The following is a 27,756-nucleotide window of genomic DNA, read 5'->3' as shown; positions in this document are numbered from 1 at the left end:
ACCTACTGTAATTATGTAAAAACAATAAGACAAACCAATCAATTGCGTCACCTGAACAAGGACTCCACCTTAACAGCCGCCACACAAGTGTTTTAAAGCCTCCATTAATAGACAGACAGAAGCAACACAGGAGCAGGACTGACACCAACGCAAGAGCCGAGAGGGGCTCCAAGAGAACGCTTGATTTAGCGTGGTGAGTAATTTCTCAATGTTTAAATTGTTGTTTTCAGGGAACACATCCATGTTCAGCATATTTGGCGTTGCACTTTGTACAATCAAGGGGGAAATATACTTTTGGACTCAGGTCAAAGTGGACATTGCTTCATGTCTTTCCGATCCATGACTTTATGCATGCAGTGTAGAGACCTCAACACTTGTGCGGATCTTGAAGAGTGGAAGAAAAAACTAATGAAATTAATTTAAAAAAAAAAAACTAGCCTTAAAATGAATTAAACCTCACTGAATAAAGCACACACACACACAAAAGTCAAAACTAAATAAAAACTTACTATACTCAAAAATCCAAAGCTATTAGAACTCTGCTCCTAAGTATTAATGTTAATGTATTTGGGGAGATTTCCACAAACTTCGCTTTTGAATCATCTGTGTCTGAATTCTGTTGTCCAACATGACAGCAGACTAATTTATCTTTCTTTTAAATCAATTAAATCTAGACAATTTCAAACATTTTAATTTGGAAAACTAACCAGTAACCGCAGTTAGAAAAAAAACCCCTGATGAGCACAACATCAATTCCTCGTGTGTGATATAGTTAAGCTGTTCGTTAGTTGTTGTTTTAAAAAAACAAAAAATATATATATATATATCACAAACCAATACCACATAAAAAACAATAATTGATGGATAAAGAGTAATTGGGGAAAACTCTTTGCAATACACTTTAATGCCAAACAAAACCCTATGGGATAATTTGATTATTGATGGAATAATCGATAGAATAATCATTCCTAAAAATACATGTGACACTGTGTGACAGGCATTGTCAAGTTTAATGGATGCAAAACTTGTGAAGCTGCTATCAAAAAATGCAAATAGGTGAGTGTTTCGGTGCCTATCAGAGATTTTGAAGTATGAAGGAGCATGATCATGAAATGGAAGTTTATTCATTTTATATAGTACAGTATTTGTAGACTGAGCTCCATTCCTTATTTGTGGGGACATGCCTGTGACGACATTATAGAAGACGAGTGTCAGGCCTGGATTCACCATGCCATGCCTTAGTACTTTCCAAGGTTTCTGAAAATGTTTACTTTCCAAGGTTTCTGGAAAATTGAAACCATCGTAGTAGGTGTGGATGAGAACCTGTGGCCTATAACACTATGGCTTGATGGGGATGACGAGTGATTGTTCATCTTCTTTTATTTTTTATTTTTTTAACTGTACAGTAGTGGCTGACCGTTCAAGCAACAGCAACTTGCAAGTTGGTTAGCTCCTACCTCGTCGTTCTAGAGCAAGGTATCACCAATCCTGGTCCTCGAGGTCCGGATTCCTGCATGTTTTAGATGTATTTGCCCACTAGCACACCTGATTCAGCTCACCAGCATGCCTGATAACAATCCTGATCTTTAGTATCAGGTGTGTTGGTAGGCGGAAACATCTAAAACCTGCAGGACTTTGGACCTCGAGGACCGGAATTGGTGAACCCTGTTCTAGAGGGTCCAGCACTTTCTGCCTGCCTGCTACTTCCACTCGTAGCAGGCACTCATCAGACATATCTGGAACCAAATTCATCGTTTTCATCCGAAGAAGTCTTGGGCGAATTACAAAGTGTAGTCACGTGAGCCACTGCTGTCATACCTGCTCATTAACTTTTATGGAATGACACATCATTCTCTCAACCACAGCCACACAATCGCCATTGTCAAGTTTTGATTAGGAAGCTTTAAAAACACACACACAATCTGTCCTGCTTTATCCATTTCAATTTTCTCCACATTCTTTCTGCCTTCTACATGCTCCTCCACCACAATCCCTTGTTGTTTCACACAGGAGACTTGCAGTTCTTGGAGAAGTCTCCTTTTGTTATCTTTGGATCCTCCCAGAATTTTTGGAGCCCATCCCAGCTGTCTTTGGGCAGTTGACGGGTTACACCCTGGACTGGTTGTCTGCCAATCACAGGGCACAATTACTGTAGACAAACAACCATTCATACGCAGAACAACACCTAGAGAAAATTTAAAGTATGCATGTTTTTTAAATCTGGAAGGAAACCAGTGCACTCGGAAAAAAGCCACGCAGGCACAGCGAGAATATGCAATCTCCACACAGGAAGGCTGGACCTTTCCTGTGTGGAGTACAATTCCTGTACCTCTGAACTATGAGGCGAATGTGCTAAACTAGCATTCATCGTGCCACCATTTTTTTTTTTATCAATGACAGCATAATAAATGATTTAGCATACTACAATAGTAATTGAACACAGAATGTTGATTTCTTGAAAAGTAGTCGTTTTAGTCAATGTGAAAATTCCGTCTGACAGCGAGGACATAAAGATTAGCATAGAGTTGACAGCAATCAGTCCAGGCACCTCGTGGCAAGACATGGAACCCGGGCCATGACAACTTGACATTGTCCAAACAGCCAGCACTCACATCATATTTGTCTAATGGACTTTCTCTAGATGTATATTTAGCATTCCTTTTCACTGTCTTTCAGGACATCACCAGCCACAATGATCATTCTCAAGGTGTTCACTGTTGCCCTTCTGCTGGTTGGTAAGTTATCAAATTCTCAAATCCCCGGTAAGAGAGAGCCAGTGAAATGTAACCGTGTAACACAGACATTAACTCTTTATTGCAGAGACCAAATGTATGTCTGTTAGGATAAGGAGACAAGAGCTAGCCATTACTCCAGATGAAAATGGCCCACCGCCACAATTTAGACCAGGACAACCGGGACGACCTTCAGGACCACCTTCGGGACCACCTTCGGGACCACCTTCAGGACCACCAGAACTTGATGGAGAAGAGGGACCACCCGGACCAGATGGTTCAACAGGTCCAGATGGTCCACCAGGAGAAGATGGAGAGGAAAATGATCCAGCCATTACTCCAGATGAAAATGGCCCACCGCCACAATTTAGACCAGGACGACCGGGACATCCGGGACCACCTTCGGGACCACCTTCGGGACCACCTTCGGGACCACCTTCAGGACCACCTTCAGGACCACCTTCAGGACCACCTTCAGGACCACCTTCAGGACCACCAGGACCTGATGGAGAAGAGGGACCACCAGGACCAGATGGTCCACCAGGACCAGAAGGTCCACCAGGATCAGGGGGTCCACCTGGGGAAGATGGTCCACCGGGACCAGATGGCCAAGATGGTCCACCAGGACCAGAAGGACCACCAGGACCAAATGGACCAGAGGGTTCATCTGGAGAAGATGGTCCACCAGGACCAGATGGACCACAAGGACCTGATGGAGAAGAGGGCCCACCAGGACCAGATGGCCCAGATGGTCAACCAGGACCAGATGGAGATGAGGGCCCACCAGGACCAGATGGACCAGGAGGTCCACCAGGACAAGAGGGACCAGACGGTCCGCCAGGACCAGATGGACCAGAGGGTCCATCTGGAGAAGATGGTCCACCAGGACCAGATGGCCCAGATGGTCCACCAGGACCAGAAGGGCCAGAAGGACAACCAGGATCAGATGGACAAGATGGCCCACCAGGACCAGATGGACCAGAGGGTCCACCAGGACCAGAGGGAGGAGAAGGTCCACCAGGGCCAGACGGGCCATCAGGGCCAGATGGTCCGCCAGGACCAGACGGTCAAGATGGAGAAGATGGTCCACCAGGCCCAGATGGTCAGCCAGGACCAGATGGTGCACAAGGACCAGATGGTCCTCCAGGATCAGATGGTTCAGAGGGTCCACGTGGACCAGATGGATCACCAGGACCAGATGGACCAGGTGGTCCACCAGGACCAGATGGACCAGATGGTCCACCCGGACAAGATGGACCAGAGGGCCCACCAGGACCAGATGGTTCACAAGGACCAGATGGAGAAGAGGGTCCACCAGGCCCAGATGGACCACAAGGACAAGATGGTCCAGATGGTCCCCCTGGAGAAGATGGTCCACCAGGACCAGATGGCCCAGATGGTCCACCAGGACCAGATGGTCAACCAGGACCAAATGGAGAAGATGGCCCACCAGGACCAGATGGCCCAGATGGTTCACCAGGACAAGATGGTCCACCAGGACCTGATGGAGAAGAGGGTCCACCAGGACCAGATGGACCAGAAGGTCCAACAGGACCAGAGGGACCAGAAGGTCCACAAGGACCAGATGGATCAGAAGGTCCACCTGGAGAAGATGGTCAACCAGGACCAGATGGCCCAGATGGTCCTCCGGGACCAGAAGGACCGGAAGGACAACCAGGACCAGATGGACCAGATGGCTCACCAGGACCAAATGGCCCAGATGGTCAACCTGGACCAGACGGTCAAACAGGAGAAGAAGGACCAGAGGGTCCACCAGGCCCAGATGGTCCACCTGGACCAGATGGTGCACAAGGAACAGAGGGACCACCAGGACCAGATGGAATAGAGGGTCCACCAGGACCAGATGGTCCAGGTGGTCCACCAGGACAAGATGGTCAAGATGGTCCACCAGGACCAGATGGTGCACCAGGACCAGATGGACCTCAGGGTCCAACGGGACCAGATGGACCAGAGGGTCCTCAAGGACCAGATGGATCAGCGGGTCCACCAGGACCAGAAGGTCCAACAGGACCAGATGGATCTGAGGGTCCACCAGGACCAGAGGGTCCACAAGGACAAGATGGTCTACCTGGACAAGATGGACCAGACGGTCCACAAGGACCAGACGGGCCAGAAGGACCAGACGGTCTACCTGGACCAGATGGACCAGAGGGTCCACTTGGACCAGAGGGTCCACCAGGACCAGATGGACCTGAGGGTCCACCAGGACCAGAAGGACAAGATGGCTCACCAGGACCAGATGGACCAGAGGGTCCACCAGGACCAGATGGACCTGACGGTCAACCAGGGCAAGATGGACAAGAGGGACCGGAAGGACCAGAGGGCCCATCAGGACCAGAGGGTGCACCGGGACTAGATGGACAAGATGGAGCACCAGGACCAGATGGTCCACCAGGACCAGATGGACCAGAGGGTCCAACAGGACCAGATGGCCCTGCAGGACCAGATGGACCAGAGGGTCCACCAGGACCAGATGGACTAGAGGGTGCACCAGGACCAGATGGACAAGAGGGTCCACAAGGACCAGATGGACAAGAGGGTCCACGTGGGCCAGAGGGTCCACCAGGATCTGATGGACCAGATGGTTCACCTGGACCAGATGGTCCACAAGGACAAGAAGGACCAGATGGTCAACCAGGACCAGATGGCCAGGCAGGACCAGATGGTTCACCAGGACCAGATGGACCTGATGGTCCACCTGGACCAGATGGTCCACAAGGAGAAGAAGGACCAGAGGGTCCACCAGGACCAGATGGTTCAACAGGACCAGATGGACCAAGTGGTCCAAGAGGACCAGAGGGTCCACCAGGACCAGATGGTCAGCCAGGGCCAGATGGTGAAGAAGGACCAGATGGTCCACCAGGATCAGATGGACCAGGAGGTCCACCAGGGCCGGATGGAGCAGAAGGTCCAAGTGGACCAGAGGGTCCACCAGGACCAGATGGACCAGGGGGCCCACCAGGACCAGAGGGTCCACGAGGACCAGATGGTACAGAAGGTTCACCAGGACCAGATGGACCACCAGGGCCAGATGGACAAGATGGTCCACGTGGACCAGAAGGTGAACCAGGGCCAGATGGACCAGATGGTTCACCAGGATCAGATGGTCTACCAGGACCAGATGGACCAGAGGGCCCACCAGGACCAGATGGTTCACAAGGACCAGTTGGACCAGAGGGCCCACCAGGACCAGATGGACAACCAGGATCAGATGGCACAGATGGTGAACCAGGATCAGATGGTCTAGAAGGACCTGATGGAGAAGAGGGTCCACCAGGACCAGAGGGACCAGAGGGTCCACCAGGACCAGATGGGCAAGAGGGCGCACCAGGATCAGATGGTGAACAAGGACCAGATGGAGCACCAGGACCAGAAGGTCCAGGTGGTCCACCAGGTCCAGATGGTCCACCAGGACCAGATGGTTCAGATGGTCCACAAGGACCAGATGGTGAAACAGGGCCAGATGGACCTCAGGGTCCACCGGGACCAGATGGACCAGATGGTCCACCAGGACCAGATGGTTCAGATGGTCAACCAGGACCAGAAGGTCAACCAGGACCAGATGGTTCTGAGGGCCCACAAGGACCAGAGGGTCCACCAGGACCAGATGGTTCACCGGGACAAGATGGACCAGAGGGTCCACCAGGACCAGAGGGTCCTTCAGGACCAGACGGTCAATCTGGACCAGATGGAGCAGAGGGTCCACAAGGACCAGAGGGTCCACCAGGACCAGATGGACCCGAGGGTCCAACTGGACCAGATGGACCAGATGGCTCACCAGGGCCAGATGGACCAGAGGGTCCACCAGGAGCAGATGGACCTGATGGTCCACCAGGACCAGATGGACAGGAGGGTCCACCAGGACCAGAGGGCCCAACAGGACCAGAGGGTCCGCAAGGACAAGATGGACTAGATGGACAACCAGGTCAAGATGGTGCACCAGGACAAGATGGACCAGAGGGTCCACCAGGACCAGATGGTCCTGCAGGACCAGATGGACCAGATGGTTCACCAGGACCAGATGGACCAGAAGGTCCATTAGGACCAGAAGGACAAGAGGGTCCACCAGGACCAGATGGACCAGAGGGTCCACAAGGACCAGAGGGTCCACCAGGACCAGATGGACCAGATGGTCCACCTGGACCAGATGGTCCACAAGGAGAAGAAGGACCAGAGGGTCCACCAGGACCAGAAGGTCCAACAGGACCAGATGGTTCACCAGGACAAGATGGGCAAGAGGGTCCTGAAGGACCAGGTGGACAACCAGGACCAGATGGACCAGAAGGTCCACAAGGACCAGATGGTGCAAAGGGACCAGATGGACCGGAGGGTCCACTAGGACCCGAGGGTCCACCAGGTCAAGATGGTCCACCAGGGCCAGACGGTGCACAGGGACCAGATGGTTCACCAGGACCAGATGGTTTACCAGGACCAGATGGACCAGATGGACCAGAAGGTCCAAGTGGACCAGAGGGTCCACCAGGACCAGATGGACCAGGGGGCCCACCAGGACCAGACGGTCAACCAGGAGAAGATGGTACAGAGGGTCCACCAGGACCAGATGGACAACCAGGGCCAGATGGACCAGATGGTCCACCAGGACCAGATGGACCAGCGGGGCCAGATGGACCAGAAGGTCCACCAGGACCAGATGGTCCAACAGGACCAGAAGGACCAGAAGGTTCAACAGGACCGGGTGGTCCACCAGGGCCAGATGGACCAGAAGGTCCACGTGGACCAGAGGGATCACCAGGACCAGATGGACCACCAGGGCCAGAGGGACCAGAAGGTCCAGGTGGACCAGAAGGTCCACCAGGACCAGATGGAACAGATGGTTCACCAGGACCAGATGGACTAGAGGGTTCTCCAGGACCGGAGGGTCCGCCCGGGCAAGAAGGACCAGATGGTCCACCAGGACCAGATGGTCCACCAGGATCAGATGGACCAGAGGGTCCACCGGGACCAGATGGTTCACCAGGACCAGATGGACCCGAGGGTCCACCGGGACCAGATGGTCCACCAGGACCCGATGGTCTCCAAGGGCCTGATGGCCAACAAGGACCAGAAGGTCCACCAGGACCAGATGGTCCACTAGGACCAGAAGGTCTACCAGGACCAAATGGTTCACCAGGACCAGATGGTGTACAAGGACCTGATGGGACAGAAGGTCCACCAGGTCCAGAAGGTCCACTAGGACCAGATGGTCCACCAGGACCAGATGGACCAGAAGGTCCCCGTGGACCTGAAGGTCCACCAGGACCAGATGGACCAGACGGTTCACCGGGACCAGATGGACCAGAGGGTCAACCAGGTCCAGACGGTCAACCAGGACCAGATGGAGCAGAAGGTCCCCGTGGACCTGAAGGTTCACCAGGACCAGATGGACCAGACGGTTCACCGGGACCAGATGGACCAGAGGGTCAACCAGGCCCAAATGGTCAACCAGGACCAGATGGCCAGGCAGGACCAGATGGTTCACCAGGACCAGATGGACCTGATGGTCCACCTGGACCAGATGGTCCACAAGGAGAAGAAGGACCAGAGGGTCCACCAGGACCAGATGGTTCAACAGGACCAGATGGACCAGATGGTCCAAGAGGACCAGAGGGTCCACCAGGCCCAGATGGTCAACCAGGCCTAGAGGGTCCAAAAGGACCAGAAGGTCCTGATGGACCGGATGGACCAGCGGGTCCTCCTGGACCAGAGGGTCCACCGGGACCAGATGGACCAGATGGTCAACCTGGACCAGAGGGTCCACAAGGAGCAGAAGGACCAGAGGGTCTGCCAGGACCAGATGGTCCAAGAGGACCAAATGGTTCACCAGGACCGGAAGGACCAGAGGGTCCACCAGGGCCAGATGGACCAGATGGTGCTCCAGGACCAGATGGTCTATCTGGATCAGAGGGTCCACCTGGACCAGATGGACCAGAGGGCCCACCCGGACCAGATGGTATACAGGGATCAGATGGACCAGAGGGTCCACCAGGACCAGATGGACAACCAGGACCAGATGGACCAGAAGGTCCACCAGGACCAGATGGTCAGCCAGGCCCAGATGGAGCAGATGGTCCACCAGGACCAGGTGGTCCACCAGGGCCAGATGGTTCACCAGGAACTGATGGGTCACCAGGACCAGATGGACCAGAGGGTCCACCAGGACCTGATGGTTCACCAGGACCAGATGGAGAAGAGGGCCCACCAGGACCAGAGGGTCCACCGGGCCCAGATGGACCAGACGGTCCACCGGGGCCAGATGGACCAGAGGGCCCACCAGGAACAGATGGACCAGAGGGTCCACCGGGACCAGATGGTCTACCAGGAATAGACGGATCAGAGGGTCAACCTGGACCAGATGGTCAACCAGGACCAGAGGGTCTACAAGGACCAGATGGTCGACCAGGACCAGATGGTCGACAAGGACCAGATGGACCAGAGGGTCCACCCGGACCAGATGGTCGACCAGGATCAGATGGTCGACAAGGACCAGATGGACCAGAGGGTCCACCCGGACCAGATGGTCCACCAGGACCAGAAGGTCCATTAGGACAAGAGGGTCCACAAGGACCAAATGGACTACCAGGACCACAGGGTCTGATAGGACCAGATGGTGCACCAGGACCTGATGGTCTACTTGGACCACTTGGACCAGAGGGACCACGAGGACCACAGGGTTACCGTGGTCTACCAGGACCACCTGGACCACCAGGACCACCTATTCCACCAGGACCACCTAGTCCACCAGGACCACCCAGTCCACCTGTACCATACTGGCCAATGCAGCAATATCCATATTGGTCACCACCACAACAGAGTTATGAGCCACTACCATATTGGCAACCTTGGCCACGGCCCCCACAACCACACCCTCGTGCACTTTGGCCACAACCACCACAAGCTTATCCCTAAATTTAACAACACGGGCTGCCCAGATTACTTGTTTTTCCGTATTCCTTTTATCCATCTGGACAGATCAGATGGACCTTGCAGGACTGCACTACCATGTGGAACACATTTAATTTATTATATTATAAATAGTAACCAAGGCTTTGAGTTTCATTAGTTTTCATGCATGGTTAGATACTCATTTATGGACGCTTCTCAGTCTTTCTTCTATTTCTCCAAAATGTCATTTATAGGTTTTCCTTGAAAACTGAATCATTGGATGTCACAAATCATTATCAACCTGTCTACACTTTGAGAATCTTTTACAAATGTAAATGAACAAATGAAATAAAAATGACTTGACTTTACTGTTATAACTGTATAGTTTTGGTTGGAAATTGACACAAACCCTTGGGAAATAATATATATAATAACATTTTCTGAGCAGAAAACATTTTGGGAGTGTCATAGGTTTTTTTGTGCATTTTTGGGCCTTTAAAAACAACTTTGTTTCCTTGTCAAACAGTCTGTTGAAACGCCGGCAACGTCAAATTAAATCTCTTTGAGAAGTTCAATAAAATATGGCCTCTTTAATGGAGGAAAATGGAAATTAAAAAAAATGGTGAACACAGTTATTCATAGTGTTAAATTTTGGAATGGCCAACAGGAGGATGCTGGTACCTCACAGCGGGAGTTGGTCACCCCCACACTTTGGAGAGTCACAAGACAAAAGAAAGAGTCCTCTTTTGTCTATGATGGGGTTGTAAAAACAAGCAACCAAGTCGATGTTCACTACATGCTACTACTAGCATTCCCTGCTAGCGGCATGTTGGCGTGATAGTTTATGTGAAGAAGCACCAGACCTGTAGTGTTGCTGCAGCACTTAACTTTCATTCGGCAATGTTTGCATACAGCATGTGCAGGGTTGGGAGGGTTACTTTTAAAATGTAATCCATTACAGTTACAAGTTACCTACTAAAAAATTTAGTTAGTAACATAATCCAAGTAGCATAATATTAACTCTTTGACTGCCAGACGTTTTCAGAAAAGGGATGCCGTCAGTGCCAGCCGATTTAAGCATTTTGACTGATCTATCAAGGTCCACAGAAAATGTTCTGTTTAGACTATGGAAACACACATACTACCAAATGAAAGAATGGACTTTCATCTTTCATCAGAAAAAAAAAGTTTGCTTCTACCTTATTCCGTTCTTTAGTAATCAACAATAGAAAATGTTTAGTTTCATCCGATTTCGCTTGTTTTAGACTCAAATACGGAGAAATCAAGCTTTTAGTGAAACGATATTATTTCATGCATTCTAGTGAATTTTACACTTCTTTTTGTCCATGAATGATGCCACAAACACCTAAATAGTGCTTTACTTCTATAAAACACTACCACCAAGAATGAAAAAGTGTTTTTTGATAGCAAAATACGTTTATTTACATTCAACAGTGTAACAATTTGACAACAATTTGGCAAACTATTTACAAATGTGTGCAACTGTGGTGCTATTTACAAATATGTGGATGTTTCAACGACAGTTTTTCTTTTTGTTTTTTCTCCCCTGCGTGCAAGGAGACGCAACAGCATTTGCACAACAGATTGCCTCTTCGCGTGCAAAAGCTCCACTTTCTTGCAGGCCGTTTTTTCCGGGGAATAGCAAGTATATACTGCAGTGTGTGTTGCCATCAAGTCTAATATCAGGATCATGCTACGGTTACGTTACGGTGGTGTTACGTCTGGCTTCCTCATGTCCTTCAGTTGCTATACTGGGTGGTAAAAGATATTCTGATCCATTTTATCCACTCCATTCATGGTGGCATCGTAGTCCAGAAACAGTGTCTTCTCCGTGATCAGACTGTACCCGCTCCTCCGATGAATATGCATTGGACTCGGGGTACTCTTCATTGTCCGACAAAATGTCCGCATGTGCAGCTCCGGCGTTAGCAGAGCTAGCCGGTGATGCTTTATGACGTGAGAATAAAGGCCGCGTCCAACTGTGGCGTCAACCTCGGGATTCACCATCATCATCATCATCAATGCATTGGTCGATGCTTTTCGACAACTCTCGAATGTCCGATTGTGTAGAAGTACCCGGTCGGTTATTGTGCGCATTTTCCGGCCTTAGCTGCGCTAGCCGCGCTTAGCCGGTGAGGCTTACTACGTGATCATAACGGTCGCGTCAAGGCTTCCAACTTTGGCGTCAAGCTCGGAGTCATCATCATCGTCGACATCAATGCGCTTTTTAGTATTGATCGATGCTTTCCGTCTTTGAAAAAAATGCTCAAGCGTGAGCTGCTTGCAACCGGTTGCTTCATCAGCCATTGTGGCTTCATCAGCCATTGTCTCCTCAACACTCTAGCTCCGCCTCACGTCTTCTACTGACGCCCACGGTGGGCGGCCCATCCAACCTTGTGCAAAGAGAGTCATCGCTGCCATCTAGGGGCCAAAACTAGTCCTTATACTAACCAGATCTGCCTGATACTTTCAGCACAGCTGCCCAAGGCTTTCCTCCACCCGTTTCCAAAAAACCCCCAAAAAAAACAGTGAACGTCTTTTAACGTCCTCGGCGCCCTTCCGTAGGTTTATGCTAAACGTTTTATAACGTTTATGGCGGTCAAAGAGTTAAAGTAATGTAACTGGGTTACTTTTGGATTACTCCAATATTGAGTACGCTCATAAAGACAAAATAAAAATAAATATCACCACAATATATATTCTATACACTGTGCCCCTGCTATTTGCGGGTGATAGGTACCCGGGCAGCCTACAAATAGCAAAAATCCTTGTGTAATTAAAAAACATGTAGGCTATTGATTGATTGATTGATTGATTGATTGATTGATTGATTGATTGATTGATTGATTGATTGATTGATTGATTGATTGATTCAAGGCCACATGCTGTTTTCGAACTGTCACTGAAAGCAACCACACCTCACAGTTAGATAGATAGATAGATAGATAGATAGATAGATAGATAGATAGATAGATAGATAGATAGATAGATAGATAGATAGATAGATAGATAGATAGATAGATAGATAGATAGATAGATAGATAGATAGATAGATAGATAGATAGATAGATAGATAGATAGATGGATGGTGTTAGAAAACGATCCTTATGTTTTCCGCGTGTTCGTAAAATCAGACTGGAGATCGGTGAACAGGTCCTTCGAAGGATTTATTTTTCTGAAATTTCTGGACACAGATAAGTTACAGTCAAAACGCTGTCGTTTCCCTTGTGTGTGTGTCTCCCCTCCCACTTGTAGTCGTTCTTATAGTTTCCGCATCGCAGCCCCAAAAAAACCCTCCCACCTCCCGGACATGTAGCAACAGTCCTGCTCGTGCGGGCGTGCACGTGCTCTCTCCCGCTCTGTCCTTCTCTCTCGCTCTGTCCTTCTCTCTCTCTCTTTCTCTCTCTCTCTTTCTCTCTCTCTCGGCCTCTTACGCACTCTCTCTCTCTCTCTCACCCTCTTTCGCACTCTCTCTCATCGTAGAAATTGTAATCCCTCGAAGTAATCCCCATTTTTTATAAATGTACCTGTAATCTGATTATATGTTTTTCCCTGTAACTGTAATGGAATACAGTTAAAAAAAAATTGCAATCTGATTACGTAACGGCTGTACATGTATTCCGTTACTCCCCAAGCCTGAGCATGTGTTACGGTCTACCGTTAGCAGTGCAGTTTACTCCAGTTTACCGTCAGTGCCGTGCCTGGTCAAGGCAAGGGGATCTGACCGGAAGACCTGCAAGGTCAGCACTTCCGCATTCCAGTTGCAATGTTAACAAACATGCAGTGTTTGAAAGGAAGTGTCACAAAGGAAGTGGTGGGATACACTTAAAAATAAGAGTGTTCACTCTAATAATCAGGAAGTGGTGGTGCAGCTTTGAAAATAAAAGCAAATTTGTAAACGCGCATTAACTACGCTTACTAAGGGCACTTTCCCCCGGTTTGTGACCATCAGGCAGCATAACTTCATAGCACTGTGTTAATTCCGTAAAACAGTTATTAGAACGGAAAGTAAAGTGATCATGTTTAATTAAAACCCATGTTTAATCAGGTACTGCATAGGACGGTATGCACCTGCTTCTGAGATCACTACGAGTGCAACTCGTTTAAGTTAATAATATGTCAAGTGTTGCCGGACCCATAAAATTATAACATTGGCTTCTTCTAACTATATTGGCTGCTACATGAATTATTAAAAACCACATCGTACAAAATAGCAATGTATTAAATCAACCAGCAGTCTGCTAAATTCATTTTACACGGCACTGCTTCTAATATATTCATTATACTTGAGCATTAATTAAATGATTAAATATGAAAGGTGAGCTAATGTAGGCCTACTTATAGGTCATAGATTCCCCATGGTTAATGATAAGAACTGTATTGTTTTTACTCAACTCTATGTACTATTGTTCATTCAAAAAGACACATTCAAAAAGTGTAATGGTTACAATTTTCATTAGCCATATTTATTTGACTGTATTTGTACACCATGCACGTCCCAATGTTGACAATCTCTTCATAGAATCTGATCAAGTCATCAACTTAAGAAAAAGTGGAAACATTAAAGTCATCTTTATGTTCAGGTCAAGTTTATTCATAGAGCACATTTAGGGTGGCAGCAGTCGATCAAAGTGCTTTACACAGGTTAAAAACAATTGAAGCACATAAAACAAGGTTCAAATACATAAAATGACAGTGATAACTTTAAAACAAACATAGGTACAATAAGGTTAAAAATAACTATAGTGCTATGGTTCGGGTGTGCTCATCCATAAAACGCCAGAGAAAAATGGTGGGTTTTTAAAGAGGATTTAAAAGCCTCTAGTGCAGGGGTGGCTAAGTTCGGTCCTCAAGAGCCACTGTCCAGCCTTTTTTCCATGTCTCGCAGCTGAATCTAATGAACTAACGATCCTGATTATGAATCAGGTGTGTTAGTGGAGAGAAACATGAAAAAGAGGCTGGATACTAGCTCTCAATGACTTAACCTGGCCACCCCTGCTCTAAGGTCTGGGAGGTTCTAATGGAGACTATTCCAGAGTCTAGGGGCAGCTGTTGCAAAGGCCCTGTCACCTCTGGACTTGAGCCTGGTTTTAGAGACCTCCAGCATCAGCTGATCAGAGGACCTCAGAGATCTGATTGGGGAGTGGGGATGAAGGAGCTCAGACAGATAAAAGGGGCAAGAGCATTGAGAGACTTAAAAACAATTAAAATAAGTTTAAAATCAATATGAAAATGGCCCAAGAGCCAATGGGCTCTTTGCACAAATCCCCTTCTTGAACTCAATACCACTGCTTCATTTCCTGTCTTTCATGATTGGACAAACTGATTAATGCAGGTGTGTCTGGCCATTGCCGTCATGGTTACTGAGGTCAGGCACAAATGGATTAATTAGACTGGAAATTAAGGAGTGGTACTGAGTTCAGGAAGTAGTAGATTTGTGCAAAGAGCCCATTGAGGGAGTCTAGAACTGGTGCAATGTGATCATGCTTACGTTTACCAGAAAGCAAACGAGCAGCGGCATTCTGGATAAGCTGTAGGCAATGAATAGAGACCAGGGTGCAACTCCCTCTATATTGTACTCAACCTTTGAGGTAATAAAAGCGAGGATGTTTTTTCCCAATTACACCTTAGAAAAATAATAACCCTTTGTCTTAGCCAACAGTCGTAGTTGAAAAATGCTACTTTTGACAACAGCATTAATTTGGTGAATGTAAAATGACTGTCCAAAACTTTGTTAGTTGTAGTAAGCAGTTTCACTGGTGCCAAAAAAATATGTTGATATTCTTGCAGTCCTCTATTGCTTTCTGCACCACTCTTTTCTACGTAAAAACAAACAAACAAAAAGACGTACAAAAAATAGTTGACATAACAACATGTCATAGCTTTTCCTATGTTTAATATAAAGGGCAACCTTTCTGGCGAAGACACTCAGCATCTACCCGATGTTGAGCTACTTTTTCTTGTCTTCCTTTCTTTTTTCTTCTTTTTCACGTTTGTCCTCTTCCTTAAAAACAAAACAAACAAACAAAAAACAACCATATTCATGTGTGGCAGTGGTGTCCAAACTCGGTCCTCGAGGGCCGAAGTCCTGCATGTTTTGGATGTTTCCCTGCTGCAACGCACCTGTTCCAATGAACAGGATTTCTATCAGGCTTATGCAGGGCGTGCTGACGAGCTTCAGGTGTGTTGGAGATGAGAAATTTACCGTGTAAATGCAACCATTACTAATAAGGAGTTTCCCAATTCTCCGTAAAATGTAGGGGGAGGGTTAGAGACGAGTGCTGCAGTTCCCTTTTCACGAAGATAGATGCCAACCTCCCTAGGTTCTCTCTTACTACCGTCACACCCCCTCGGCAACACAGGCGTAAGCAATGGCGGAAGTAATGGCAATACCAAGAAATAACAACTCGCAGAAGACATAAATGTAAGTATGTTAATATTTATTGAATGTCATAGTAATGATAGTGGTTTCATCAAATATTCTATACTTTGGCAGAAAATGGCACAATTGCGTGTTTTGGTAAACGCTCGCTATTGTCGCGTCTTTTACGTCACAACCAGCACGCAGCTGCGGCGGCTCAAGGTGACGGAGTAGCGGGTTGGATAGCGATAGTACGTTCCCAATTCCTAGAGGGATTTTATTGTCTTTGCCTCCTCCAAAGAAGTAGAAGGGAGAGATAAACAAGACAAAAGGGTGCAGGGTGAAGAGGAAGTAATGGGATTGGGGGTAAGTCTAATTTCTACACAAATCACACTTCTAGCTACAAACCCAATCTCAAAAAGTTGTGATACTATACAAATTGTGAAAAAAAACTGAATGCAATTATGTGGAAGTGCCAAATTTCAATATTTTGTTCAGAATAGAACATAGATGACATTTCAAAAGTTTAAACTGAGAACATTTATAATTTTAAGGGAAACATATGTTGATTGTGAATTGCATGGTGCCAACAAAAAAAAAAAAAAAGTTGGGACAGGTAGCAATAAAGGCTAAGTGCACTTATAAAAAAATAAAAATAAAAATAAAAAAAAAACCGCTGAAAGACCAGTTACCACCAATAAAGTCCATTGGCAACTTGATTGGAGCATAAAAAGAGCTTCTCGGAGTAGCAGTGTCTCTCAGAAGCGAAGATGGTTAGAGAATCACCAATTCCTGGAGAAATATCAGAAAGGTGTTTACCAGCGAAAAATTGCAAACAGGTTGAAGTAATCATCATCTACAGTGCATAACATCATCCAAAGATTCAGAGAATCTGGAACAATCTCTGTGTGTAAGGGTCAAGGCCGAAAAATCCTACTGGATGCCCATGATCTTCGGGCCCTTAAACGGCACTGCATCGCAAACAGGAGTACTTACTGTAAGGGAAATCACAGAAAAGGCTCAGCAATACTTCCAGAAAACATTGTGGGTGAACACAATCCACCGTGCCAGCCGCCGTTGCCAGATGAAACTCTACAGTACAAAGAAGAAGCCATTTCTAAAGCAGACCAAGAAGCGCAGGCGTTTCTCTGGGCCACGGCTTATTTCAAATGGAGTGTGCCAAAGGGGAAACCTGTTTTGTGGTCAGACGAGTCACGATTCGAAGTTCTTTGTGGAAAACTGGGGCGCTATATCATACTGACTAAAGAGAACAAGGACAACCCAAGTTGTTATCATAGGGTTGCATGAGTGCGTGTGGCATGGGCAGCTTCCACATCTGGAAAGGCATCGTCAATGCAAAAAGGTATGTTCAGATTCCAGAACAACATATGCTCCCATCCAGGCATCATCACTTTCAGAGAAGATCTTACTTTTCTCAACACGATAATGCCAGACCACATGCAGCACCAATTACAACATTATGGCTGCGTAGGAAAAGGATCCGGGTATTGAAATGGCCAGCCTGCAGTCCACTTCTTTCACTTCTAGAGCACATTTGGCGCATCATAAAAGGGAAGGTGCAACAAAAAAAGACAGTTGAACAGTTAGAGAGACGTGTGTTTCTAAACTTCAGAAACTTGTCTTCTTGATCCCCAGACATTTGCAGACTGTTGTAAGAAGGAGAGGGGATGCCTCACAGTGGCCCAACTTTTTTGAGATTTGTTGACACCATGGAATTTAAAATCAACATCGTTTTCCCTTAAAATGATACATTTTCTCAATTTCAACTTTTAACCTGTTATTCTGAATAACATATTAAAATGTGGCACTTCCACATAATTGCATTCAGTATTTATTCACAATTTGTATAGTGTCCCAACTTCTTGGGAATTGGGTTTGTATTTAGATGCAGGGCTCTAAATTAACACCCACCAACCCGGCAAATGCAGGTTAAAATTCATTTTGGCGGGTGGTCATAAATATTTACTAGCTAATTTGGCTGGTAATGCAATGCCGCTTTCCCGCTGGACCGGTTCCACACCGAGTCAGCTTTAGTCGGTCGGCCCCGGATGTTGTCGTTTCCTTGTGACTTTTTCGGGGCCTAGCAGTTACAATGGAGCCGCCTTTTAGAACCATCTCGGAGGTGGTTCTGCAGCACCGGTCGTCTGGGGCCGAGCAGAGCTGTGTCGTCACTGTTGTGATTGGCCGACATCGACGCAGCGAGGCACATGACCATTTCCTTATTTTACGCGAGTGAGGCAAGAGGCGACCGCCGTTCTTCGCCAAAGTCATGAGAATACAATATATACAATAAATACGAGGGTTATTCAATAAATAAGGTGAATTTTTCGGTATAAGGACTTCTAATACAGATAGAAGCTAACTTTTTTTTCTTTCAACGTATACTTCTAGCACCGTCACACTGTTGATTGTATCTATTGAAGCATTAAAAAAAAAAATCTGATTATTTTATTGAGCATTTATGCACACATCACAGGACAATCGGACAAGCACAGAACATTATGCAATAATTTAAGACAAAACAAAATTGAGCACAGGGTGGTGGATGAAGTTTACATTGATGAGTAGGCACATTGAAGAGGTTTGAATGAGTTAAATGAATAAAATAAAAATAAATTAATACATACACTTAAAAGAGGATGAACAATGTGGAGTAATGTTTTTAAAGATCAGCTATGGATAAATTGATTACCCTTGTTTGTTTGTTTATTGTTTGTTTGTTTTTCTCTTCCTCTTGCCCCAGGTGTTCCCCTCTGAATTACACTTGAAAATTAGGTGTTTTAAACGGCTGAGTCTGGCCTAGGACAGCAGACAAATGATTCAAATTTTAGGAAACTATTTCTCAAAATGAATCCCCGACTTCCAGACATACTGCTAAATTAAGTGAGGAAAAAATTGCCTGTTAAACAGACACATCACTGTAACCAGCGAATGAGTCTTGTCACTGATGGATCAAGCGAAAAAATAATTTCTTGACCTCAGTGATTTCTGAGGCGGGGCAAACAGTGAAAAGAGTCAATCAGTGACATCATAAAAGCGGTATGTACTGGTATGTGTGGAAGAGCAGTAAGCACACGGATGTACATATGAAATATATAATATTCATTTGTAAGTCTGTGAGTAAACAGTAGCAGTGGGTGGATATAGAGTAAATTCATCATGAAGAGACAGTAGTCAGCCATTCCCACACTCTCTTAATACTTGGGCAGGACACCCAAGTAAACTGGCCGCCGCCCAAGAATTTTTCAAGATTTTTTAAAACATTTTTTCAACTATAAGGCACACTTAAATTTGTCTTATGTGTGCACCGAGTTCCGGAGACGTTTTCCTTCCAGCCAAGCTTAAGGGCAAATATTGCTGCGCCAACGCACGTTTCTGAATGGTGGTCTGGTCCACGCTCGTTCTTGGTTGGCTGCTGGCCTGTGTTGGGACTGCGGGGGGGCTGGGGACCGGGGTGGCGGCGGCGGCGAAGGCAGAAGAGAGTTGTTGCTGTATGTATTCGAATGTGGAGATGGAACGAGAAAGTGAATAAAAAGAGATCAAATGAAACACCAGACTGCAGTGTACTCCTGTCTCCTGTAGTTCATTTCGTTTAGCCCGATTGGACCCCACCCATTTGACGATGTGTAGCGACCGGGCGCTATCCGCGGAGACGACTCGAACTCCGGCGGAACTCCGTAAATGGCACCAGCTTAAAGTCGAGACATGCTTACAAACCACAATTTAATCTGCAATCTTTCCGCTAGTGGTTGTACATGGGAATAGAGCAGCCGCGAGATAATTACACATCAATGAATCCATGGTTCCGAAGGTGAGGAAGCAAGAAAACGTCGGGGCTTGCCATAATTTTGGGAGGATCCAACAGCTGGAGAAGCATTGGATCGATCCACCAAAACAAACTGGGAGGCCGCACCGGCCGCGCCGCGGTGTGTGAATGGATTGTGAACGCCTGTTAAAGTGCACGGCAACGAATAACGTGAGTACCGTAAATAGTGGAATTATAAAGTACTGAACTCACTATTTTACTCCAGTTGCCATTTTAAAACACATGGTAGAATGCTTGTTGCCGTATTTAAGCATACATGCTACCATTTGTTTTTAGCATGCATGCGCCAAGTATGGTATGGTGCACTCGTTTCGGAGCTGCAGTTACCTACAATTAGCCACCAGTAGCTCTGCGTGTGTGTGTTTGTGTGCGTGTGTGTGTGTGCGTGCGCGCGTGTGCGTGGGTGCGTGTGTGAATTGGAAAAAACAAGGCAAACTGTCAGTGCAAGATCTGAAGTGTAAAATGACAATCAGTTGGGACTTTGGAGGCAGCTGACAGGTACTGGCTGGCCAAGCGAAATGCAGCTTTGGCAGTTGCTGAGGCAAAAACTCAGACATGGGAAGAGTTTGGTGAGGCCATGGAAAATGACTTCCGGACAGCTCAGGGGAAATTCTGGTCCACCATCCAGCGTCTCAGGAGAGGAAAGCAGTGCACCATTAACACTGTGTATAGTTTACCACATAAACAATTTCAATCTACACTTGTAGCCCTTACTATCGCAAAAAAAGCAATTCTTGTTAACTGGAAAAATAAACAAACTCTGAATATCGACCAATGGTCTAACCTCCTCATAAATCACATTTTAATGGAAAAAATATCTGCCTCAAATAAAAACCAAATGTCAAAATTTATAGAAACATGGTCTACGTATATAGAATATTTTAACCTAAATCTGGTTACTTAATTCTGCGTGTTAGCGAGAGCCACCACATCGCGATAACTTACATTGCTGTTTCTGTATTTGGCAATTTGTAACTAATTGTTGTGTTTTCATAGTCAGGTACCCAGTTGCTGCCATCAGGATCGAGCAGACTACATCAAACGACACCTTAATCACCAACTCCTCAAGATTCACCTCCAATGGGCACTAAGGGTTAATATTCGGATTCACTGCATGCCAGTGGATTAATTCTATAGATGCTGTCCCCACCCCTGGCTGGGCGTGGGCGGCTCTGCCCCTCTGTTGGCTGCTGGGTGGCGGCTGCATCTTGGCCGTTCCCTGGGTCTCTTGAGGGGTGCTGCGTTGCGGGGCTCTCCCTGGTGTCCGGGGCGGCGCCTCCTGCCCCCGCCCGGTTGGGGGGGGGCCCACTGGTCGCTCCTCTTAACTCACTGCACTAGTTTTGCACAATACACTTTTATAGACATATAGGGCACATAACACACTTTGGGGGGGTGGTGTAGGCTCTACAACTCCCCTCCAATTTTCATGCACCACAGAACTGGGGGGGGGGGCATCGGTTGGGGCAGACTGCAGTATAGAGGTTGGGGGGATGGGGGTCGTGGGGGGAGCGGGGGCTGTGAACCGGTGGGGTGCCTGGCGGGCCTGCAGTGCCCCGTCCTGCTGCGTTGGGTTGGGGGCGCGGGCCGTGTTGGGGTGGGGGGCGCTCCTGCTCCTGGGTTTGCTCTCCGGGGGTTGTCCCTTACGGGGCCCGGGGGTTGTCCCTTGGTGCTGCCGTGGCCTGGGGGACCCTGAGGTGTTGCGCTTGCTCTGTCCTGGCAGGGGTCGATGGCTCCCCTCTTTGGTGGAGATTTTCATGCATGCCAGATCCATCACACCAGCATCTATCGAAACTCAGACACAATCTGCTTCTTCCTCTGGTCGTTGAATCGGTGGAGGCTGGTGTCTGTGGATCTCACTCTGCTTCATCTGTCCTTCCTTCCTTTCCTCAGTTTCTCCTTTGGTCTCTTGAGGTCTCCCTGATTTGTTGGAATTTGGATGTTTCTGGGGTTGGTGAAGGACTCTGGTTGGTGGCCCCGTGGGTGGTGGGTGGTGTCTGGTCGGTGCTGGATTTCACTTTCCTTTCTTTTCTTTGGTCCTTCCTTGGGTCTCCTGACGGCCTCATGGCTCTGGCTGGGTTCTGAAGTGGTCGGTTTAGGTGAACTGTATGGGATTTTTTAATAGGTTTTAGGTGAACTAATGAATACACACTCACACGCACATGCACATACACATACTCACCCACATACAAAATAAAAATTAATAAAAAATAAAAATAAAAAAGAGAGCAATGATGATGACATGTCAAAAAACAACAACAACACTGTGTATAGTGGAGATGGATGGGGTGCTGCTGACTCGAGACGTTGTGAATCACTGGGAAGAATACTTCGAAGACCTCCTTAATTCCACTGGCATGCCTTTTTTTGAGGAAGCAGAGTCTGAGGTGGGCTGTCCTATCTCTGGGGTCGAAGTCACTGAGGTAGTAGAAATCTCCTTGGTGAAAACAGTGTTTTCCAGAGTTCCTAAAGGCTCTGGGTGTTGTGGGGCTGTCGTGGTTGACACGCCTCTACAACATTGTGTGGGCAAAGGGGACAGTGCTCCTGGATTGGCAGACCAGGGTGGTGGTCCCCCTTTTTAAGAAGTGGGGCCGGAGGGTGTGGACCAACTATAGAGGGATCACACTCCTCAGCCTACCTGGTAAGGTCTATTCAGGGGTGCTGGAGAGGAGGATTTGTCGGGAAGTCGAATCTCTGATTCAGGTTTTCAGTGGACCAGCTTGGCAGGATCCTCGAGGGTGCATGGGAGTTTGCCTAACCAGTCTATATGTGTTTTGTGGATCTGGAGAAGGAGTTCGACCGTGTTCCTCGGTTGGTCCTGTGTGGGATGCTTTGAGAGTATGGGGTACCGAGGTCCCTGATACAAGCTGTTCGGTCCCTGTACGACCGGTGTTAGAGTTTTGTTTGCTATGCCGGCAGTAAGTCGGATTCGTTCTTAGTGAGGGTTGGACTCCACCAAGGCTGCCCTTTGTCATCGATTCTGTTCATAACTTTTATAGACAGAATTTCTAGGTGCAGCCGAAGCGTTGAGGGGGTCCGGTTTGGTGGCCTCAGTATCGCATCTCTGCTTTTTGGAGATGATGTGATACTGTTGGCTTCATCAAGCCGTGATCTCCAACTGTTACTGGAGCAGTTCGCAGCCGAGTGTGAAGCAGTTGGGATGAGGATCAGCACCTCCAAATCCAAGACCATGGTCCTCAGTCGGAAAAGGGTGGTGTTCTCGCTCCGGGTTTGGGATGAGATCCTGCCCCAAGTGGAGGACTTCAAGTATCCTGGGGTCTTGCTCACGAGTGAAGACAGGAGGGAGCGGGAGATCAACAGATGGATCGGTGCAGCGTCTGCAGTTATGCGGGCTCTGTATCGGTCTGTTGTGGTGAAGGAGCTGAGACAAAACTCGAAGCTCTCGATTTACCGGTCAATCTACGTTCCTACCCTCACCTATGGTCACGAGCTGTGGGTCGTGACCGAAAGAACAAGATCCCGGATAAAAGTGGCCGAAATGAGTTTCCTCCGCAGGGTGTCCGGGGTCTCCTTTAGAGATAAGGTGAGAAGCTCGGTCATCCGGGAGGGACTCAGGGTTGAGCAGATACTCCTCCGCGTGGAGAGGAGCCAGTTGAGGTGGCTCGGGCATCTGGTTCGGATGTTTCATGGACGCCTCCCTAGAGAGGTGTTCTGGGCATGTCCCACCGGCGGGAGGCCCCGGGCACGACCCAGGACACGCTGGAGAGAATGTTTTCCGGCTGGCTTGGGAACGCCTTGGGATCCCGTCGGAGTTGCTGGTCAAAGTGGCTGGGGAGAGGAAAGTCTGGGCTTCCCTCCTAAAGCTGCTGCCCCTGCGACCCGGATCAACGGTGGTACATGGATGAATGGATGGGTTTTTATATTTTGTGAAATTCCAAATCAACACGTGATTTTTCAGTTTCAAATTTGATTTATTTTATTTTATTTGATCTTGATTTATCTCAAACAAATACAATAAAAGTAAACAAAGAAAAACATACAAGTGTTTGGTTTGAGAAGGAGCAGAAAGAAGCTAAAGCTTATCTTGTTTCACGCCCTTCTTACAATCCAAATGATCACCGCTAACAACTTGTTTCACTCAAAAACTTATGAAATAAAATACAAATATGTATGTGTATGCATACACATACATACACAAACAATAATAATAATAATTCAGAATAAATAAATTCCCACATCTCAACAGAATGAATCACATCTATTCCAGTCAGCTTTCCATTCCTGCATATATGACCATGAATGATCATTTGTATCTATTCTATACTTAAAGAAAGTCCTTAATATTTTGACTCTTTTTCAGTTATACATCAAGACCATTCCAGAGCTTTACCCCACAAACCGAGATGCACTTACTTTTAAGACTTGTATGGACAGCAGGATGCTTTAGATTATGTTCGCCACAAAAATTTTAATGTCCTTTTCTCTCCATGAAGATTTTCGGAATATTTCCTGGGAGAAATTTACTACAGGATTTAAACATAATCTGAACCAGTTTTAAATTTGACCAGATCCATGAATTAAAATAAATAACTAAATAAATGTGATTTAAAAAACAACTCTTTGTTGTAATGTGCAAGTCTCTTGTAAAGTCATTTTATATGTATTCCACCAGACTTCATCACAATAAGACAGATATGGAATAATAAGTGCATATAACAGAGTATATAATGCATGCTGATTTAGAACATTCCTACATTTACATAATATTCCAATACTTCTGGCTTTTTTGGAGAATCCATATTTCACATGGGGTTTCCAGCAGATCTTGTGGTCTATTAAGTCACCCAAAAACTTAATTAATAAACCATTTCCACTTCCACATTGTCAATTTCCATCTTGATTTCTGTGCTTATTTTACAATTTTTAAATATCATGAACTTTGTTTTATTTAAGTTAAAAGATTGCTTATTTAGATCAAACCAATGTTTTTCCGGATTCACGGCATCCCATCGGACTTGGTTTCTGACAGAGGTCCTCAGTTTGTTTCCCAAGTTTGGAGGGCTTTCTGCAAGGCAATGGGTGCCACAGCGAGTCTTTCGTCTGGGTACCACCCTCAGTCTAATGGCCAGACAGAGCGGGTCAACCAGGACTTAGGAGCTGCTCTCTGTTGCGTCTGTCACCAGCATCCATCATCCTGGTCATTCCACCTCCCCTGGGTAGAGTATGCACACAATTCTCTCATCAGTTCAGCCACAGGTAGGTCACCTTTTAAGACTGCTTATGGCGATCAGCCACCTGTGTTCCCTTCCCAGGAGAGCAATGTCTTCATCCCCTCTGTCCACTTTCACCTTCGGCGTGCCCATTGGGTCTTGCGGGACACCCAGGAAGCACTGTCCAGAATGGCGGCTCGGAACCGGCAGTTGACGGCTCGTCGCAGAATTCCAGCTCCCCAGTACGCTCCTGGCCAGGTGGTTTGACTTTCCTCTAAGGACCTAAAGTTGGCAGGGACTACTAAAAAGTTGGGTCCACGCTTCATTGGGCCATTTGAGGTGGATGCTGTCATTAACTCTTTGACCGCCAAAAACGTTTAATAACGTTTAGTAAAATCCAAATGAGTGCCGCCAAAGACGTTAAAAGACGTTCAAGAAAAAGAAAGTTCAAGAAAATTAAAACAGCAGACATTGTGTCATTTCTTTCAATGTATCAGTATGAGTGTAATGAAAATTGTATACGTGAATATGAGGATTAATTATTATGGTGTATGCCTATGAATTACATGTACATATGCTACTGGCAAATGTACGTACATGTCAAAGTGCAGTTGTATACGCGTACAGGTTTATACATTTTCTTTCATTGAAATATATTAACCTATTATTGTATCTATTGAAATAAGTCAAAACATCAGAGGTAGGACTAGATACGTTTTTAACTTCCTCCTACTCCCTTTTGAACATGTAAACTCTTTTATTTCTTCCTATTCTTGTTTTTTATTTTTTTACTTCAACTTATAATTTATACTTGTAATGTGTTTTATGTTTTTCTATGTTTATATGTTCAATAAACCAACCAACCAACATTTGAAGGGAGGCCAGTGCCACCCCGGACTCCCCTCTGGCTACACCAGTGCCTCCGGAACATTGGTTCCCGAGCCTCTGTCCCAGCCCTGCCAAGAACTCACCTGCTTGGTACCTACCTTGGGCCACTCCCAGACTCAACCCTCGCATAACTCATTTTTGTGTCATTAACTGCGTGAATGGCTTGATCACTAGTCTCGGGTGCTGCTCCATTTCAGCCACTCAATTTTCCAGATAGTCAAATCTCTTTTCCTGTTCCATAATTTTTCTTTAGAGTTGCTTGATTTCACTCAGCAGTTCTGTTATCATTGTTTGTTCCTTTGTCAATGCCGCCAATTCATTTGTCATCATGTTTATTGCGGTCTTCAACTCATCCATGTCCATCTGAAGTATTATTTCAAGTACAAAACTTTTTACCCTAATTTAATTTCATATACAGTAACTCCTGTTGAGAGATATGGGTGCATGGTGATATAGTAACACTATGGATTTTAGTCTTCTTTACTCTGTGTAAGTGTCTTATTGATCGGGAAAAACATTTTTAAAAGCCAATAATAATCATGTGGGAGTGGGTTTTGTGATGAATGAGTTAGTTCGTTGTTAGTGTGTTTATTCTCCAGAGGTTGTTGTCGTTTTTAATGAATGATGAATTGGGATATTTATTGTGCAGGGTGTGGACAGATGAATGGATGAGTTCCTGGGGATTCTCCACTGATGGTACAAGTCTGTAATTATCAGTAGTGTGAGTGAAGACTGTCTCTGCAATCTTGAAAGGTTTCTACAAAGAAACAAACAACAAAAAGTATTTACATGTGTCACTCAGTACTAGTAAGGAAGTACAGGGCGGCGTGGCTCAGTGGTAGCGTGGTTATCTCACAACCCAGAGGTTGTGGGTTTGATCCCATGCCACGTGGAAGTATCCTTGAGCAAGATACTGAACCCCCAGTTGCTCCTAATGCTGCGTCATCAGTAGGTGAATGAGTAGTTGAATGTAAAGCGCTTTGAGGGCCTTGTAAGGTGGAAAAGTGCTATATAAATGAAGTACCATTTATGTGGCTGATAGTGTGTAGTTAAAAAAAATTCTGTGTCATGTCTAGGGTCAGAAAATCATTACTGTCCTGTGAAAAACACTTATGTCCATTTTTGTCTTTTTTTTTAAACGTATGTTTATGGGATGAAACTAAATGCAGACAGCCCCCCCCCCCCCCCCCAAAATAAAAAAAAATTCACAGGACACCGACGAAATGGAACTTGTGTAAAAACACTTGTACGTTGTACTACCTCCTTGATGAAAACTTGGATCAACCTGGTCCTTTTGAAATTTTGGTCAAAAAGTTCAACCTTAATTTATTGGATCATAATAAAATTTCCCAAACACATGTGGGTAAATGTGTTTTGTCACTTCGATACACCATTTAAAAAAAAAAATCACCTCTAACCCTTACAAACATGTATGAAACTGTGAAAAAAAAAATTCATCCCGACATGTTTGACCAGGGGCCAGCCTGGACTAAATGAAGAAACTTGCATAGTTAAGAACCTGTTCTTCGACACAACACCTGTCACACCTTGACACAGAAACATGTCACTGAAGGGGGGTTGGGAAAATATCTAAGATAGGACACATGCGAGGCAAATATACAACTTGAGAAATGTTACTTAAAATCTAAAATACATGTAATTTTGAACCGACAATGTTGGGAATTCTTTTTTTTAATGATTCAGCACTCCCTCTCTTTCTGAATCTCTCTCCCTTCTTTCTCTAACACACACTTGCGCGCGCACACAGGTGTATTGTGGTTAAGAAGGGAATTCTCCGAATAGCAGCAGAGGGTTGGCATGCCATTGTTTTGAACG

At 46.4% G+C, this 27,756-nt stretch overlaps 1 protein-coding gene across 1 annotated transcript; it reads left to right on the top strand.

Moving 5' to 3' along the window:
- Nucleotides 1-116: 116 nt before the first annotated feature.
- LOC147176328 (uncharacterized) lies at nt 117-10,012 on the top strand. The gene is made up of 3 exons (XM_086073891.1): nt 117-193; nt 2,677-2,735; nt 2,821-10,012. The coding sequence occupies exons 2-3, from the start codon at nt 2,693-2,695 to the stop codon at nt 9,657-9,659; spliced, it is 6,882 nt and encodes a 2,293-aa protein (XP_085930017.1). The 5' UTR covers nt 117-193; nt 2,677-2,692; the 3' UTR covers nt 9,660-10,012.
- The last annotated feature ends 17,744 nt before the right edge of the window (nt 10,013-27,756 follow it).

Source organism: Leptonotus elevatus, chromosome 4 (genome assembly GCF_054856555.1).
Source record: "Leptonotus elevatus isolate MCC_2025b chromosome 4, RoL_Lele_1.0, whole genome shotgun sequence".
In the NCBI taxonomy this organism is placed as follows: Eukaryota; Metazoa; Chordata; class Actinopteri; order Syngnathiformes; family Syngnathidae; genus Leptonotus; species Leptonotus elevatus.
This window is presented reverse-complemented; position numbering and strand designations above follow the sequence as displayed.